The sequence below is a fragment of the Sinohyriopsis cumingii genome, chromosome 9 (genome assembly GCF_028554795.1).
Source record: "Sinohyriopsis cumingii isolate HCF-2022 chromosome 9, ASM2855479v2, whole genome shotgun sequence".
In the NCBI taxonomy this organism is placed as follows: Eukaryota; Metazoa; Mollusca; class Bivalvia; order Unionida; family Unionidae; genus Sinohyriopsis; species Sinohyriopsis cumingii.
In genome coordinates, this window is record NC_142969.1 from 23,546,652 (window position 1) to 23,567,768 (window position 21,117).

The following is a 21,117-nucleotide window of genomic DNA, read 5'->3' on the forward strand; positions in this document are numbered from 1 at the left end:
CACCTACTTCATTATAAAGTGGTGTCACCATAAGGCAGTATTCAGTGGCTCCCATGGACGATGTAATTATGGAGTACTGTATCACCTACTTCATTATAAAGTGGTGTCATTATAAGGCAGTATTCTCTATGGCTCCCATGGACAGTGTTATTATGGAGTACTGTATCACTTACTTCATTATAAAGTGGTGTCATTATAAGGCAGTATTCTTGATGGCAACCATGGACATTGTTATTATGGAGTACTGTATTACTTACTTCATTATAAAGTGGTGTAATTATAAGGCAGTATTCTCTATGGCTCCCATGAAGAATTACTGTATCACTTTATCATAAGACAGTCTCACTGTATGATGTTATTCTCCATGGTTCCCATGGATAGTTTTATAATGAGGGAGTGATCTATACAGATCAGTTTATTTATGTCATGTGACAAACCTCTGCTGATAGACCTCTTGTCCTACATGACCATATTTGCACTGCTAATATGGTGATCTTTCAAGACAGGTTTCCCTCTTGTAAGGGACTGATATGTACACACTCATATGAAAATAATGATTGTACTGCCTCCGATATCAGGTCACTGCCTAAAACTGCATCATTATTGTTACTATTATTATTACCATTGTTAATGTTATTATTATTACTATCTTTACTGTTATTATTACTATGACTATTGTTACTTTTATTACTATCATTACTGTTATTATTATTACTATCATTGTTATTATTATTATCATTATTGCAATTTGTATTATTATTACTGTTATTATTATTATGTTATTATTATCATTATTGCAATTTTTATTAATATTATTACTGTTATTATTATTATTACTATCATTATTATTATCATTATTGCAATTTTTATTACTATCATTGTTATTATTCTTACTATCACTGTTATTATTATTACTATTATTATTATAATTATTATTATTATTTTTCTTATTGTTGTAGTTGTTATTATTCTTATTGTTGTTGTTCATTATAATGCAAGGACAATCTAAACTACTCTTCTTGACTGTTGAAAGGTTTCAGTTAAAAATCTACATGCATCTACACTGGCTTGAATTTTTTATGTACATATGTAAAACCATATCAGATATCTCAGCACGCAGCAAGTACTGAACTTTGCATTACCACACTGAGCCTGTGTGATTTCACTATACTTAGGCTTAGACATATTGGTGATATGGGGTTTGATTAGAGGAACTTGAGAAAATCAGACCTAATCTGGGGCATAGATTTGACCCAATTTCCACATTAGGCTTATACACAGAGGAATCAGGGAGCAAATAAAACACCCTAACAAAATGTTAAGATGAGTATATAGCCAGGGGATACATCTTGTCAACTTCAATCGTATCACTAGCTAGTTTATAAGTTGATTCAATGATAATATACATTAGTTTACCTAGCCTGAGACCTCCTGGTGTGAAGGGACTGGTGTCTCCAGCTGTTGTGTTTTTGTTGACTGTGATATATGCCAGTTCCAAAACCCTCTCTACTCTGGCACCATCCGTTCCCTTTGGTTTTAGATCCAGCAGCACTAAGTGATTGTCTGTGCCACCTGAAATTATGGTTTAATAATGGTAGGTTATAATGATGTAGACAGTGCTACGAAAACCACCTGACACCTAACTGAACCATTTTCTCAAGTATACATGTTTTCAAATTTTTAGTCTAAACATAAAACATCTGATCAGAAAATTTTAAGACTGAATTTAATTTTCAGTCAATTTGCTTCCTGGATCCGGAGTATTTATTTTTGGTGAAATGCAAACCTGAAGCCAGCAAATGCAAAGGTCAGTTGTTACTAATGAAAGGTCAGTTGTTACAAATGCAAGGTCTGCAGTATATTTTTGGCTCTCCAATTTCCTCATTATCGTATACCACAGGACACCATATATTCTGTATTTGTTCCATTAATTCAACATTGTTAGAATTGTGCAGTATTTCTTCATACTGCATTACATCTTATTGCACTACTAATTTCAAAGTCCTATGAATACTTACATGTACTTTTGTTTCTGGTTTATTTGCATATGGTAGTGTATTCCACAGGAATTAACATAAATGAAATCGGTGTGCTTTCAGCAGTGTTACCTTTCCATTTTTTTCAAATAAATGAGTTGACAAGAGGAATCTATTTCAAGTGCTAAATACCTATTTTTGATGCTGCAACTTTAAACATGTATATGTAATTACAGGAGCCACGTCATGATCTTATTTTAGAATTCTGTCTTTCACAAAATCTTTTTACATGTTACTTTTCATACTTTTAAAAAGAAAAAAAATTTCATGTATCAGAAAGGTACATGTATATGAAATTTCAGGAGCCACACCACAGCAGTGTTATATCCAAATTTGTGTTATAACGGAGTATACTATTGTGGGGTCACAATGTAGGTATCTTTATAGTGGTACTATCTTCAGTATGATGGTTTCTATGGTTCAAACACAGGTGTTCTTCATTCAGCACAGGTTACAAATGTTCAGTGTACTGAGTACAAAACGGTACCAATTATGTAAACAAGGTCACTCAATACCTATGAACCATACCTGGACACTATTTTATTATTGTAATAACCATACCACATGCTAATGAGTATGGTATTTGAATTTAAAAAAGCAGAAAACACTGTAATTATTGATGACTGCTTAAAGTTTTCATGTAATAATGTGTGAGCAGATTGAAACCATTTCCATTTAGGACCAACCAGACATCATAAGAAGTCCTTTGGTGAAAACCTCATGACCACTGGAGAGGCGATAAGATTTTCAACATGGCCCCCATGGTCACCATATTCCACCATTTCCACTGAGGACCAACTTGATATTATAATGTCTTCTTGCTGAAAACTCCAGGTCAATAGGACTTTCTGTTCAGTAGCATTAAGATTTTCAAGCTGGCTCCAATTGTGGCCATACTGGACATCTGATCAGCATAACTTTCATTTAGGTTTTTTGATGGCTTTAACAGCACTTGTAACACAATATTAGCTATATCATCGAATGAAAGCTAAGTGCCTTTCCCCAACGACAAACTGAGGCAGCTGATCAAGGCTGGCCTGGTTGGGTGTCAAACCTGCAAGTCTGTTGCTCTACCAACTTAGCTACAGTGACTCCTTTTTAATTTAGGTCCAACCAGACACCATAAGAAGTCTTGTAGTGAAATTCACATGCAGACGACCATTCTGGAGGAGTTGCAATTACAAGATTTTTCAAGATGGCTGTTGTAGTGGGTATATGGGATGTCAAAATGGCACCATTTTCATTTTGGACTAACTAAACCTTTTGATGAAAGTGTGTGTACAGTTTCATGGCAATCTTCCAAGCAGTTTAGGAGAAGCAGTGCTAAAAGCTGGAGAGCTGTTGGGCAACAGACAACAGACCATCCCATAGGTTCTTCTGGTCTACAACACCCAATTTATCCAACCTAATCAGGATAATTCTATGGAGCGAGAGAGAGAGCTATGTCCTCCAGTATGCCAGATTACCTGATGCCACAGCATATCCTTTCCTGAGTAGAGCATCTGACAGTACTTTGGCATTCCTCAGCACTTGAAGCTGGTATTCTTTATACTCTGGGGTCATGGCCTGCAACAACAGAACAAACATAATAACATCCTGAAATTGGTATTTATAAAAATTTTGGGACATAGGCACTCTTAATACTTCTTATTCTTTAGATTCTGGGGTCACGGCCTGCAACAACAGAACACAATAATGTCTTGAAATTGCTACTTATTGAATTTTTGGGACATGGCCCACTCTTTAGACTCTGGAAATATGACTTGCAAATACCCCCTTGAGTACATTCTTAAGATTTCCCCACAGCTGGTGTTCATTAAACTCTGGAAATATGACTTGCAAATACCCTCTTGAGTACATTCTTAAGATTTCCCCACAGCTGTTATTCATTAAACTCTGGGAATATGACCTAAAAATATAAATGTAACAACAGAGTATACTCTAAATATTGTCCTGATTGCACTAATTCTTTGATCTCTGTCTGCGTGAGTTCGAGTCACAGATTCGGACAATGTATGTGAGAAAGCCTGCCTGTAGCTTCTCGTGGGTTGGTAGTTCTTTCCGGGGGTTTTCCGGGTTCTTCCTCCACCATTAATACTGGCCGCCATGTATAGCCTATCTTGTGCTGAAAAATGGTGTTAAACCCTACAACAACAACAACAACAACTAATTCTTGGAACATGACCAGCAATCATAAAACAGATTGCATTCTTAACAATGTCCTGCAGCAGGAACTCTTAAAAACTTGGTACATGGGCATAAGAGTGTGACCATAATACTGCCACATCAATTTGAATTTTCTTGTTTCTGCATAATGCAATACATGGGTGGAAATTCAATACAGTGCATAGCCATTCCCCATCATCAACTGGCGTGCAGATGTTTAAACTTCGGAGACCAAGTTTAAACCAGCCACAAAGGAATTGATATTTAAAACGTCACTTTTGGTTGGTGGAGAGTGAAACCTCTTTTGTTCAGAGTGTTACTGATCTTCAGGCCTGATGCATCACTACACTTCGATAGGCAAAGTTTAAAAGTAAATACAGGCCATGAGAGCATTTAATTTGTACTATTGTGATCTTGGTTTAGAATCCAAGTTTTGACAAGTACAAGAGTGAATAATCACTTACCATGCTCTGTAGTTTTCTACTTCCACCACCTCAGAGACCATCCTATATCTTTACCACAGAGAGGACCTGAACCAAGTTTTCAGAACTTATTGTGTAATATTACAAAAATGAAAATTATATTCATTCTAAAATCTAAGTACATTTGAACTAAATTTTGTTTTTATTATTTCATATTGATGGGAGATTATTAAAACCTTTCTTATGAAATGCCCTCTTGGGAGGAAAGGTATGAACATAAGATGGCATCTGATGTACTGGAAATCAGAGATCTTGATGAAGACCAATGACCACTTGCGAGAGACCACTGAGCTTGGATGGGTGACCATACACCCAAAGCAATGTTACCATTTGATGATTCACCTGTTTCAGAGCAACGGCTATAGCAGCAATCTGGTGTTCATGGGGACCTCCCTGTAGAGATGGGAAGACTGCATTGTTTATCTTTTTCTCGTAATCATACAGTGTCTCCTTTCCAGTCTTTTCGTCCACCATCTTAACTCCTTTTTTGAAGAAAATTACTCCAGCTCTGGAAAAAGAAAACTCTGTAAACACATGTGCAAGCATCATATGACACAGTAAATACACGTAATATCACCTTAGGACATACAGTAATTACATGTAATATCACCTTATGACATAAGTAGATTACACATTTTTAATATCATCTTATGATATACTGTAGATTACATACATGTAATTTCATTTTAAGACATACAATAGATTACACAAGTATTATAACATCTATTGTTCTTAAGGGTTTAATGACATATTTCAGCACATGATAAGCTATACAGAATGGCTGGTATAACTGGGAGGAAGAACCACTGACCCATGCGAAGCTACTTGCAAGCTTTCTCACATACCCATATTGGCTGAGCCTGAGACTAGAACTCATGCAGACAGAGGTGAGATGGCACTCAACAGTGAAGGCCACCACCCAGACTCCAATATAACGTCTTATGACAATACCACACATATGTTACTTTATGAACTACAGTAAATTACATGTGCAATATCACCTCATAATATACGGATAATACATCTGTAATATCTTATGATATAGTCAATTACACATGTGTAATATCACCATTTGACATACAGTGGGTTACATGTGTAACAGTGCCTTTTCACACAGTAGATTACACATGTGTAATATCACCTAATGACATACAGTTGATTACACATGCAACAACACCTTATGACAATTAGTAAATTACAAAGTTTATTACACATGTAATACCACCTTATGATACAATTTATTACACATGTGTAATAACACCTTATGACATACATTACACATGTATAATAACACTTTATTACCTACTGCAGATTATATGAGTAATAATAGCTTATAACATAAGTTTATTACACACACATAATAAGACCATATGACATAGACTATACATGTAATAACAAATCATTACATACAATATATTCTAGATTACATGTGATAATACCTTATGACAAATGGTAGATTACACATAACACCTTATGACATACAGTAGATAAACACACATAATAACACCATATGATTTACAGGAGATTTCACATGTAACAACAAAATATGACATTATAATCTGTGTCATGATGTCATATATAGCAATGGCCTAATGCTTGTGGCATGTGAATGTAAAACAAGTTTAATGCACCACAGTATTTGGAATTATTGCAATCAATCAGTAATTTAAACAAAATCTTACATCACATTTTTACTAACACCCGATGAAGTAATAAATTTTAAACTTTTGAACTATTTCAATTTTTTACTCCTCAAGGCTTGCAAAGCAAATAAATTACTCAGCTTGTTGCATGAAATTCATTCATTTAATCAAAGTATTAAGAATACTAACATTGCTATTCATGGTCCTATTTCCTAGTGTAAACATCATGTACAAACAATCTCTTCCTTATCTGCCATGTTAGAGTACTTATATTAACATCTGAAACATTACTGAAGGAATCACCAATTTCCTTTTAAAAAGCATTTTCTACTTTGAACAATATACAAGGGAGATAATTCCTAGCAGATTTAATCATTTACCTAAATTTGAACTGCCTCTCTTTACACTTAAAACTGACCAGAAAGTCCAGTGAAAATATTAGTCTACATAATTTGTTACTAATTTTAGTGATGTGATGTGATTTTGATTTTTAACGTAGCTTTAACAATTTTTCAGTCATATCGCTACGATGTCTGCAATGTGGCAGTTTATAGTGATGTCTAGCACTGGGGCATCATGCCGCAGACATGTAGCATGATGTCCCACCCAGTCACATTATCCTGACACCAGGCCAACCAGTCCTAACACTAACCTCTTAATGCTGAATGCCAAGCAAGGCAGCTGTTAGTACCATTTTTTAAGTCTCTGGTATGACTTGGCCGGGGATCGAACCCACGACCTCCTGCATCCAAGGCGGACTAATTTTAGTAATACCACAAAGCATGTCACCTTCTTTGGTAATAAAAAATCATATTTGGTTACACAGAATGGACACTCTCCTAAATATGGACGGATTTAAATACTTCCAAGGTAAAAATGATTAGGCTCTTCTATACAACTCCTGTAACTGATAAACCTTACAGTTGTTGTAGGTTTAGGCTATACCTGGCGGCCAGTAGAATGGTGGAGAAAGAACCATGGAAAACCCCTGTAAGAACCACTGATGCACAGGAAGCCACTGGCAAGCTCTCTCACATACCCAAATTGTGTGTGTGTGTGTTTGGGGTTTTTAACGTAGCTTCAACAGTTTTTCAGTCATATCGCTACGATGTCTGCAGTGTGGCAGTTTATAGTGATGTCTAGCACTAGGGCATCTTGCTGCAGACATGTAGCATCATGTCCCACCGAGTCACATTATCCAGACACTAGGCCGACCAGTCCTAACACTAACTTCTTAATGCTGAGTGCCTAGCGAGGCAGCTTAAGTACCATTTTTATGTCTTTGGTATGACTCTGCCGGGGTTTGAACCGATGACCTCCTGCATCCAAGGTGGACGCTCTAATCACTAGGCCACCAGAGCAAATAGCTCGAGCCTGAAACTCAAACCCACATGAACAGAGGTGAGATGCCAGTGATCAGGAAAGGCGAGCACTTTTGACGACTTGGCTGCTGGGGTCCCCAAACCTTTTAGTCACATGATACCAACCAAAAACATTGCTAACATGTACTCAGTACGTTAAAAGTCTGGTTTTCAACACCTTACTGCAATACTGACTGGTTTTTGTTTGTTGTTCTCAGAATAAATATGTTCAGAATTAAGTGTGCATTATATTTATTTACAAAAATTATGCAATGTACAAAAACTCTGTGTGTGTGATTAGGATTTTTAACAATTTTTCAGTCATGTTGCTATGATGTCTGCACTGTGGCAGTTTACAGTGAGGTCTAGCAATGGGCATCATGCCGCAGACATGTAGCATGATGTCCCACCCAGTCGCATTATCCTGACACCAGGCCAACCAGTCCTAACACTAACCTCTTAATGCTGAGCGCCTAGCGAGGCAGCTGTTAGTACCCTTTTTGTAAGTCTTTGGTATGACTCGGCCAAGGATCGAACCCATGTCCTCCTGCTTCCAAGACAGATGCTCTAACCACTAGGCCACTGGAGCGGTCAGAAACTTTGAAAATGGGTTTATTGTTGATATCATGTGACTACAGGACCTCTGATGTCATTGACATGTAGGATGCAAGATCTGTGTAGTCATGTGACTAGGAATGCAGATGGTGAGTTCCAGGCCATATTTTATCAATGCTGTAGTTTCATCTCATCTGTCAGTGGATTAATGACATAACGAATGTTACACTAGCACTTTCTGAGAAAATAAATCATATTCCTATCGATTTCATGCAGGTACATCTCAATGAAAGGTCATTCAAGTTTGCTAGGCCGGGTAATCTGCAGCTACCCTATGGTGACACCAGATTGTGTCGGAAAATTCAATAGGCAAATGACTCCGACGCTACACCCCTACACAAATGTCCAAATATCACAATATCACACATGGGGTGGGAAGGGTCAGCGGGCTACTACCTTTGTGTATCCTTGGGCACTTTACTCCAATGGCCTCAGCCCTAAATAACTTCCTTGTGTTGGTGTGCCATAAAGCACCAAGCCAAACCAGACCTGGATTGTCTCAGAAGTGCACTGTACCCAACCCTCTCTTTGGAGTTGCAGTGCAAATATCAGCTTCAGTGCACTCAGAAAAAGTCTTTACTGCACTTAATATACCCACAGTCTAGCAGGCAACTAACATGATGCCCTGAAAAAAGATCACTGGGCAATTCTGCAACACTATGAGAGCATGGTTTGTTTTCTTTGCTGGCTTTTAATGGCACTTTCAATACAATACTGACTCAACCATGCAAAGGAAATTGGGAGCTAAGTGTCTATCCTATGTCGTACCTGGGCAGCCAAATCAATCAAACCCAATACCATGACAACAGTGTGCTCTCAATGACACAGTTATTATTAAAAGGGATTGTTAGAAAACTACATCCCATCTACAAATAATGCAACTTATATGGATTCTTTAAAAAAGATCTTTAAGAAAAATGGTGATGAAGTTATTGCCACTACCATCATTAAAGTGATATCTTTATCATGCTCCTCAAGCTGCATAATGTGTATATGACAACAAAAATATGGACCTTGGTCCCCTGAGAGTTTTGTGTGTAGTACTGCTAACTACATCTGCGTAGTCAAATGGACTGGGAATAACACCTGCTGCCACCATCCCTGATATATGAGACATGTCTGCCAGCAAAACAGCATTCACTTCATCACATATCTGTAACAAACATGAAATGTTAAAGCAATATGAGAATTGTTTTACAAAAACAAAGTGCATTTAGCTGATCATTTATACTGAATGGACCTTAAGTTTCAAAGCATCATGGGTAACAAGTTTTCAAAGACAAAGTGATGTCATTTTCGTTTAATTTAATACAAACTGATACAATTTACATTGGAAACTTTTGGCATGAGAAAATCTTTGTTTATAAGGGCTGATGAAAAATCCCTTTGTGATATATAAAATGTCTGCAAGGAATGAAAATTTCTAAATGGAAAGAGTCAGAAGTAATGCCCACCAGTTACAGTGACAGGCAGCTACCATTCATCTGGGTATAATCAATCCAATTTTGACCTACTGCAGCAACCAGAAATATGTAAATTATGTGTGTGTGAGTGAGTGATCCTCTCTCTGTGAGTGTGCTTGTTTATGATTAAAGGACAAACCCAATAAGAACAAATGGACACTGGTAGAAAGAAAAGGATGATGTCTGGTCTATAACCAGTACAACTAAAAATAAAATTTGTGCCTTTAAAGTGTCTCACAAGCAATGTGGAAACTTTCTCACATGATCTTTCTCCTTCCAAAGATTCATCATAACATTGTTTCATTTCTGATTTTCAGCAACATCTTTATTGGGAAAGAAACTATGGGAAATAAACTATAATCTGATATTGTAATACATAATAAGTTCTTTTTTCTTTAAGGGAAAACAGTGATTGGTTATTAGGTCTCAATTGACAACCACACCTGTCCACTGTAGTCACTGCAAAAAACAACAAGAGTTCCTCAAAGGGACTGATGCTCTACTGTCTGAAAAAGGATTTCCAGACTTTAAGATGAGACCATTTCTTCTTTATAACTGCTGGCTATCTCTGCCACTGTGGCTATCATATCAGATGTAAGATTGGTACCACTTTTATTTAGGACAAATTAGGCAACATTCGAAGACTTGGCAAAAAACCCAAGGTTGATAGGACCATCCCATTCAGGAGAACTAGTGACAAGATTTTCAATATGCTCATTGTGGCAGCCATACTTAAGGTCAGAGCTGTGCCATTTTCATTCAGGACCTGCAGATACAATACAGACATCACAGAAAGTCCTCTGGTGAAAACTCAATGCTGATATGACTTTCCATCTACAATGAGAAGTGACAAGATTTTCTTAATGGCCATGTGGCCACATTAGATATCAGATCATCACAATTTTAACTAAGACCGACAAAACACCATAGGAAGTGTTTAAGTGAAAACTGCATCCTGGTGTGATTTTCCTTTCAAGAGGAGCTGCAATAATATTTTCAAGACGGCTCCTGTTGTGGCCATGCTAGATGCTGGATTAGCACCATATCCATTTTGTTTAGACTAGACATCATAAAAAGTCTTTTAGTGAAAACCCCGTGTTAATATTACCATCCATTCAGAAGGAGTTGTTATGACGAGGCTTTAAAGATGGGCACTGTGGCAATAACAAGATTTTCAAGATGGAAGTCACCATTTTTCATTAGAACCAACTAGACGACATAAGGAGTCTTCTGGTCAAAATCCATGCTGTTATGCATTTCAGTTCAGAAGGAAAACAATAATAAAGATGTCAACATGGTTGCCATATTGAACATCAGATCAGCACCATTTTCATTAGGATGAAACAGACATCATAATAAGTCTTTTAGTGAAAACCCCAGGTCGAGATGACCATCACTTTAGAAGGAGTAGCCATGACACATTTTTCAACACAGCCACTGTGGTAGCAATATCCTAAGCCTGAGAAGAACCATTTTTGTTAGAACAAACTCTTCTTGTGGAAACCCGATGTCAATATAACTTATCTTCAGGAGTAAAAATGTTAAAAAGATTTTCAAAATAGCCATCCAGGCAGCCATAATGAAGATCAGATCACAACCATTTTCATTTAGGACCAGCTAGACATCATAAGAAGTCTTTTAGTGAAATCTCCATGATGATTTGACCATCCGTTCAGGAGGATTAGAGATAAGAAAAATACTGAACGTCCAAGCAGATCCAGTTTCATTTAGGACCAAATAGACATCATAAGAAGTCCTTGGTGAAAACACCCTTTTCAGAATGACTTTCCTTTCCAGCGGAGTTGCAATAAAACAGTTTTCAAGATGGCTGCCATTTTTCAGCATACGATAGGCTATACATGGCGGCCAGTATTAATGATGGAGGAAAAACCCAGAAAACCCCCCGAAAAAACCACTGACCCACGAGAAGCTACTGGCAAGCTTTCTCACATACCCACACTGGCTAAATCTTATTCACTGAGTATCAACTAGGTATCATAAGAAGTCTTTTACATGATAATATGACAATCCATTTCTGGAGAAGTAGCAATAGTAAAATTTTCAAGATGGCTGCTGTGACAGCCATATTAGATGGATGAGCGGCACCATGTTCATTTAGGACCAACTAGACCAGGGGTTGCGTGTATGTGTAAAGTTTTATGGCAATCCTCCAAATAGTTCAGGAGAAGTAGAAATAACAAATTTGTGCTAACAGATGGACGGATTCTGGATGACAGACAACAGGCCATCCAATAATATCCTCTGGTCTATGACCAGTAGAACTAAATATGGCTCCAACGTGTCTTTGAATTTGTTTTACTCATGAGATTATGCACATCGTTGATACAGTCACTTATAATCAATGAAGTACCTTCAGGAAACATTTAAACTTGTGCATGAAATCCTAACATTTTCTAATTTACCACAAAGTGGTTTTTCATAATGTACAATAACTGTAAGACGTTTTCGTGGAATACAGATGCCACACTGTAAAGAGTCAAGACTGGTCTAAACACACAACTGGACATATATACATACAGGACCTTTACTATATGCTTCTAACACAATTTTGAATAAAATTCTTGACAAGTTACAGAATATTATAATTGTGCAGTAAAATTTTAATTTATGTGGTGGTGGTGGTGGAGGGGGGGCTGCCATTTCTCCTAGTATTTGAAAGTGTATTATGTTAACCTATCTTCTTCCATGTACAACATTCCCTCATTCTAAGGCCCTTCCTTACAATCACCATTCCTATAATAAGGCAGGCATGGTTGTAGATCCAATTTCATTATGTCACAGTACAACTATCTGTATAATGTCTTTCATAATAAGGTAGTTTCAATATAAGGCAGAGTACTCAATGTCTCCCATAGACAGCATTATAATGAGGGATAACTATATCTTACTTCCATTCTTTGTTCTTCTTAAAACCACTGCAAGCAAAACATGTACTCTTGACAAATATGTGACAAAGCAACCTACCCATAATCTTTTAATCTGAATAAAGTCGACATGTTCCTATTACAGTACTCCCCTGCTATAAGGCCCTTCAAGATAGCACAGCTCCTATTATAATACAAGTATGGTCAGTGATTACATTTCATTACATGGTAGTAAATTTATGCACTTTATTATAAGGCAGTCTCAACAGAAAGCAATATATTCCATTGGACTGCAGTAAAATGACAGAATACTGTCCCACTATAAAGGGGTATATTCCATTGCTCCTATGGACTGCAGTAAAATGATCGAATACTGTCCCACTATAAAGGGGTATATTCCATTGCTCCTATAGACTGCAGTAAAATGATTGAATACAGTCTCACTATAAAGGGGTATATTTCGTTGCTCCTTTGTACTGCAGTAAAATGATCAAATCAAATACTGTCTCACTATAAAGGGGTATATTCCAATGCTCCTATGGACTGCAGTAAAATGATTGAATACTGTCTCACTATAAAGGGGTATATTCCATTGCTCCTATGGACTGCAGGAAAATGATCGAATACTGTCTCACTATAAAGGGGTATATTTCATGGCTCATGTACTGCAGTAAAATGAGTGAGAATTGACTCACTGTAAAATGGTATAATCAGGGCTCCCAAGGACAGCATTATAATGTTGGAGTTCTGTATTACCAAATGCATGATATAAGGATGAAATACTGTATCACTAAAAAGTGGTATACTACTAGGTCCCACAGATAGCATTTTTATGTGGCAGTACTGTAATTACTATAAAGTGGTATACTCGTGAATCTTATTGACAGCATTATAATGTGGGAGTACTGTAATTACTGGTAAGTGGTATACACCATGACTCCCAAGGAAAACATTATAATGTAGGAGTATTGTATCACTATAAAGAGGTATACTCCATGGCTCCCAAGGAAAAAATAATTTAGGAGTACTGCATCACTTTAAAGAGGTACACTCCATTGCTTCCAAGGAAAACATAATAATTTAGGAGTACTGTATCACTATAAAGAGGTATATTATGTGGCTCCCAAGGAAAACATTATAATGTAGGAGTACTGTATCACTACAAAGAGGTATACTCCATGGCTCCCAAGGAAAAAATAATTTAGGAGTACTGCATCACTTTAAAGAGGTTCACTCCATGGCTTCCAAGGAAAACATTATATTGTAGAAGTACTGTATCACTATAAAGAGGTATACTCTGTAGCTCCCAAGGAAAACATTATAATGTAGGAGTACTGTATCACTATAAAGAGGTATACTCGTGGCTCTCGATGACAGCATTATAATGTAGGAGTACTGTATCACTATAAAGTGGTATACTCCATGGCTATGAAGGAATACATTATAACATAGGAGTACTGTATCACTATAAAGTGGTATAATTATAGCTCTCATGGAAAGCAATAACTATCAGAGTACTGTATTATACATTAATGAGAATACTATATTAAAAACACAGAGTTAAATTAATTGACTCGTAAGTCAGTAGAAATGTTAATAATAATAAAAATGATATAACCTCTCTGTAAGCCTTATAATCTAACAGTCTGGAATAAGCTGTGGTTCCTGCAATGACAAGCTTAGGTCTGAAAAGTTTGGCAGTGTACCGGAGTTTGTCATAGTCAATATACCCAGTCTTGGGCTGTAAAAAAAAACAAAAATAAATTTATCAGAAAAAAAAGAGTTATGCAAAGAACAATATAAGACTGTAGAATTATAATAAGCAAGTTCAAAACTTGTTTGAGTTACATGTTTGGAAGTGAAGTATCATCTAAATTGCTGATAGGACAAGTCCAATTACAAACTACACAGATCCCGATCTGCTGTTACATAACGTGCTGACAGATTTGAGTCTCTGCAGTTTGTTAGGAGTAAATTAGCAAACCAAACAACACTGACCTGATCGGCAGGTGCATTAGGCTATAGCAGATGAGGATCATTGTTGTTTGCAGTTTGACTTCACTAATAAGCAAGTATGAATGGTAAATTACCAAGATCTTCCTATCTGGTACAACAAAACAAATTAAAAAACACATCAATTATATCTTTACTCCTCAGTGATACTAATAGCATCTGTCACTGTCTCTTTACCAAACTCTCTCACTCTCCTTCTATCTTGTTTTTATAGGATGACTAAAACATGAGAACCATAAAGCATATATTAAATGCCCACCCCATGTTTAATATCAGACAATGCTGGCATTAATATGCATTGTCACATTCTAAACAGAATGTCAAATTGACCATAACAAACTGCATTCAACCATAAATGTAACAATTGTATTCACTGCAATGAAAGGCAAAACTATTTACAAATTCTATTGAAAGACAATGTAGAAAGCCAAAGTTAGCATGCAGAAAACAGTTTTCATTTGTAATTCTGATAGTGACATTGATTTTGAAACGGTGATGTAAATTAAGCATGGGCTCACAGGTTTAATGCAATCTTTTGTCCCCCAAATTTGTACCATGTGTCCCCCCCTTTGTCTGCCCAAATATAATAAAAAATATGCCTACAACATTTCTTTAGTGTTTGTCCATCCAAATATAGGTTGGTGCTAGCAATGGCCAAAATTGCTAAAGATGATAAAAACTGATGTATTCATTTTAAAATAATATCTTTTGCAATGGAAACAGTCATTGTTTGTGGTAGCTGGCTGAGTTACAATGCAAATTCTATGGCCAATGGTGTAAAGTATTTTCAAGGTTAAATTCACATCTATGGCAAGGAAGATTAGACTAAATTTATCCAAATACTCAATTTTTCATTTAATTAAGGATTTATTAATTTCAAAAGAAAAGTAAAAATATGTATATATTATAATAAATGCTAGTAAATAATGAGTATTTCACTAAAGTCAAATGACAGCAAGCCCTGGAATGGAAAGTCCCCAAGTGCAGCTTAACAGGGTATTAACACACTAGTGATTTCATAAGTTGATCGAACACATGATAAAACATTTATTGCAATAATGTAAGTGTCCAAAGAAAATATGATTGTACAATGCTGATTACAAACTTAAGTTCACAAAACTGTTGAAGGAGTTCCATTTAGCACCAATAGTGAATTATGTGCTACAATTTTCCTTTGTCATTTACAATGCTGCATGTCCCCCAAATTTGGAGGGTGGGGGACATAGTGTTCCCTACCCTTGGCATCATAGGTATAACATTTCTGAGCTGTCTTTTCCAAGATGTATATAATTTCTTTTCCATAACTGCAAGCCATTCTCTCTCTCTCACACACACATACACGCACAGCAGCAGCTCAATCTAACAGTAAACATAGGGAAATGCCTTCATTGTAAATCTCCCCAACCCTGCCACATCTCTCTCTCTCTCTCTCTGCATGTCCATCAATCTACCCATTCAACTAACCATCTCTTACATTAATTCTGTAGGGCATGGACTCGAAGAATATTGATGTGGCAGAGATTCTCTTTGTGTCCGACATGAAGCCATGGGTTAAACTGCAAAAAATAAGCAAAGCAAGGAATTTTACTATCTTCATAAAATCGATGTCTACTTAATATCAATAAATAATTTTGCTGACCATTTTATCTGAAAGTGAAAAACGACATTTTGGACATATTACTAATGATAACTCTTGCAAACATGACATGTAAGGCTTTATCTGATATGCTACTAAAAGTGAGTGGACCTGGAATTTCAAAGGTCACCAGAACACGAGCTTTCATTAGTGCCTGTAAGTTTCCAATAACTTTCTTTAATGAAACTGGTGATTTTATATTTCAAGACAAGCTGTCTTTAATTAGACTGGTAAATTTATATCTTTGAGACCGACTGTCTTTCATCAGACTGGTGATTTGTGATCTTCAAGGCATGCTGTCTTTCATGAGTCTAATGATTTTAAAACAACACTAATAAATTGATATGTGTGAACACTCTTCGTACACAGTTGTAAATTACAAATACAAGTAAATCTCTGCCTCTATGCACTGGGTCAGCGGTCATCATCAGTCATCTGGAATTTTGCTTATTGTTATATGCATTCTGTACATTTGACTGTTTTGCTGTTAACTTTTGTATGAAATTATTCAGATATTTTGAAACAGTAATGAAACTTGCATCCTTCACAATGGTTTTGATGTACAGGAAATAAATGAATTCAATTTTATACATTTTTCTGTCTGCTTTCTTTAAAATATATGAATTTATCAATATTAAGCCTGGCAAAAATGGTCCCAAGTTCCATTAAAAAATCTTCCTTAGGTGCATGATATTTTCGTGTCTTGCACCATAGTTCAACAACAAAATTTAAATCTATAGGTCTGCAAAATGATACAACTTTATCTCAGAGGGAGAGGTGATGGTATAAACAGTAATAAATAACCAAATCAGACACTGACACATACACAAAACATCATTCATATTTTGTATTTCAAATGGAACAGGATACAAAAGATCATTCATGTTTTTTATTTCTGATGGAACCGGTTTAGGAAGTATCATATATACAAGCTTATAAGATGAGTCCAAGTGCAAGATGCCCAGACCCAGATCTGCTGTTGCTTCATGTGCCAGCAGATGTGGATCTGTGCAGGTTTGTTATGAGCAATCAGTAGAAGAAACAACACAGACCCTGATCTGCTGGAGCATTATGCAATGGCAGATGAGGATCTATGATGATTGCAGTTGGACTCAACTTATATGTGAGTATAGACAGTACATACATGTCCTGATCTGGTCCCAAGATGATGCAAGCCTGTTAGGTCATGATAAACAACAAATTCAAGAGCATGTCACCAAAAAGTGGGTCAATAATTAAAAAAATACAAGACCTCGGTACCGTACTATGTATAATCATGTGTAACACATATTCATGTGATCCCTTCCTCTATGCATTATTAACAGGTAGAAAACAGCCCAAACACTTGAATACTGGGTCAGTCTGAAAATATGTACAACTGTATCAGAACATATATGTAAACAAAAAATAGGATATTTATTGGTCACTGTAAACGCAAGTCAGTGGCTATGAAAATTTGGTTTTAAAGTATGGAAGTATATATTTTCACACGCTTTTATTATCTGAATTTTCATCAAACCTGACAAATAGTTCAAATAGTTCAAAGTTCTGAAAATTCAAATCATGTAAAGAAAATTTAAGTGAAAAATCTCACAGTACAGTATTTCCTCACTATAAGGATCTTCATTATAACACCATTCTGATTATAATGAGGGTATTGTCATGGATGAAAATTCATTATGAAGGTACAATATTTGGATCTGCCATTTCATAGGTCCTAACTGAGGTAAACAATTTGTACCTGTGACAATACAACAACCACAGTAATGGCGGCGATCACCTATCTCAAGTTACCATCGATTAAAATCAAATGGTGCACTGCTCTAGCATAAATAGGTTGATGTTTTTATTCAATATCCAACTCCAATGGTTCTGTGACACGAAAAGGTAATAATAAGAATTAAACTTTGATCTGAGAATCCAATTGTAATTTTGGTTGAAGAACACACACACACACATGCAGACACACACCCTCTGTTATGATTCAACTGATCAAATTAAATGAAGTCAGATGTTTTGTGAGCCAAAACCAGAGGAAGTCCAAATGTCAAGAGCATGACTCCCAGATCTGGGGCTTGAGGAATATTTAGCCCATGTCTTGAGAGTGGTTTTAGTAAAGTATTTAATGGAGTGTTTTGTGCTTATACACATTTCCAACAGGTACTAAAAATTAAAATACCTGAGAAATGCTAATGAGATTCAGCAATGTTTAACAACTTGTGTAAATCAGAACATACCAAATGAGTATGAGACAAAACTGGCTGACAATGACACCCTTGATCAGAATATGTTACAGATTTTATAATACAATCTTTATCTTGTAGCAAGTCTATTATTTCTTTCTGCATCTTGAATTTTTATATATACACTGTGATTAATATGCAACCATCGATGTTAGTGTCATACAGATTCTGCTAAAAAAGATTCTGCCAAGTAACATATCTGATAAAACTAAAGGAATCTTGATATGTGATGCAAGCCAAAAGGTGAAAGTCATGCAAGGACAATAATGAAGTGAAATTAAGATGGCGAGGAAATTGAATGAATTTTTCTTTGGTAAGTTTCATGCGGTCAACTGTCATTACATCAGTCGTAATTGAATTCGCTTATTGATCAATATGTTCTTTGTCTTGTTTGTCTGAATTAATGTTGTGTATTGGCAGGCACTGCCATGTATGACTTCTTTAAATGTGCACATTTGTGCACTTCATAATTTGTTAAAAGAGTATGCATACACTACTAAATTTGACTGTTACAATGGAATATTCTAGTTACGACTATGACAACATACAAGTTATCAATATAAACTGATCATTACAATGACACTGCATCAAGGACTTAAGCTTGCTGACCAGGTATATATCAATATTGTCAATACACAAACGGTGATTATCAATCACAATTTCTGATTTACCTGTATCTCTTCGTTGCATCCAAGTGGGTACAATACATTGGGCACTCGTGTTCACAGTGGGGATGGGGGTGTCTTTTATGGTTTATGGTATGATGACTTGAGTCAATTTGCTATGATGATTTGAGTCAATTTGCTATGATGATTTGGGTCAATTTGCTCAGATAAGAACAGTTTGGTAAATAAATCATTTACTTTTGAATGCACATGAATTTATAATCATGTTAGAACCATCAACCAAAAAAAGAGACAGCCCAGTTTTAAATCTCTGAAAAATTGCCTAAACTGATGCAATGTCAAACTCTATATTACAATCAAATTGCTTGCGGCTAGGTAGGTCTTTGTAACTGTCAGACTAGGAGTTGACTCTACTAACTTTTACTGAAATATAGCAAGTCATTTTAAAGTTACTGAGCATTAATGAAGTTTGTGATAAAAACAGATCACACTGATAGAACTTAGAAGGACATCAGGACTGTAAATACACAAAACAAAACCCAAATACTATTTTTTGGCTTTATAGAGTGAATGAAATTCAAAATGAAAATTGGGATTAACAAACGTTTGATATGCTGCATCTAAAAATATAAATGCACAGACATCAGAGAAGACATCAAACTAGTTCTAATCTGATAGAGCAACATGGAACTACCAAATGAACATATGTACTGAGGAGCACCAGACTGACCATGTAAGATTAAATGGGTGTATATAATAAATACACCACCAGACTGACCATGTAAGGTTAAATGGATGTGTAATAAATACACCACCAGACTAACCATGTAAGATTAAATGGGTGTGTAATAAATACACCACCAGACTGGCCATGTAAGATTAAATGGGTATGAAATAAATACACCACCAGACTGACCATGTAAGATTAAATGGATGTGTAATAAATACACCACGAGACTGACCATGTAAGATTAAATGGATGTGTAATAAATACACCACGAGACTGACCATGTAAGATTAAATGCGTGTATATAATAAATACACCACGAGACTGACCATGTAAGATTAAATGGATGTGTAATAAATACACCACGAGACTGACCATGTAAGATTAAATGGATGTGTAATAAATACACCACCAGACTGACCATGTAAGATTAAATGCGTGTATATAATAAATACACCACCAGACTGACCATGTAAGATTAAATGGATGTGTAATAAATACACCACGAGACTGACCATGTAAGATTAAATGGATGTGTAATAAATACACCAAGAGACTGACCATGTAAGATTAAATGGATGTGTAATAAATACACCACGAGACTGACCATGTAAGATTAAATGGGTGTGAAATAAATACACCACCAGACTGACCATGTAAGATTAAATGGGTGTGCAATAAATACACCACCAGACTGACCATGTAAGATTAAATGGATGTGTAATAAATACACCACCAGATTGACCATGTAAGATTAAATGGATGTGCAATAAATACACTACCAGACTGACCATGTAAGATTAAATGGGTATGAAATAAATACACCACCAGACTGACCATGTAAGATTACATGGATGTGTAATAAATACACCACCAGACTGACCATGTAAGATTAAATGGGTGTGTAATAAATACACCACCAGACTGACCATGTAAGATTAAATGCGTGTATATAATAAATACACCACCAGACTGACCATGTAAGATTAAATGGGTGTATATAATAAATACACCACCAGACTGACCATGTAAGATTAAATGGATGTGTAATAAATACACCACCAGACTGACCATGTAAGATTAAATGGATGTGTAATAAATACACCACCAGACTGACCATGTAAGATTAAATGGATGTGTAATAAATACACCACCAGACTGACCATGTAAGATTAAATGGGTGTGTAATAAATACACCACCAGACTGACCATGTAAGATTA

The 21,117-nt window shown here is 36.0% G+C and overlaps 1 protein-coding gene across 1 annotated transcript in view; it reads right to left on the reverse strand.

Moving 5' to 3' along the window:
• Positions 1 to 21,117, reverse strand: part of LOC149791397 (serine hydroxymethyltransferase, mitochondrial-like) — a 40,027-nt gene that overhangs the window by 17,686 nt on the left and 1,224 nt on the right. The window contains exons 2-7 of the mRNA XM_089971348.1: positions 16,139 to 16,220; positions 14,270 to 14,392; positions 9,317 to 9,456; positions 5,027 to 5,192; positions 3,503 to 3,602; positions 1,417 to 1,572 (exon numbers count right to left, since the gene is read on the reverse strand). Coding sequence (XP_089827474.1) covers positions 1,417 to 1,572; positions 3,503 to 3,602; positions 5,027 to 5,192; positions 9,317 to 9,456; positions 14,270 to 14,392; positions 16,139 to 16,220 — 767 coding nt within the window. The remainder of the gene's footprint in view (positions 1 to 1,416; positions 1,573 to 3,502; positions 3,603 to 5,026; positions 5,193 to 9,316; positions 9,457 to 14,269; positions 14,393 to 16,138; positions 16,221 to 21,117) is intronic.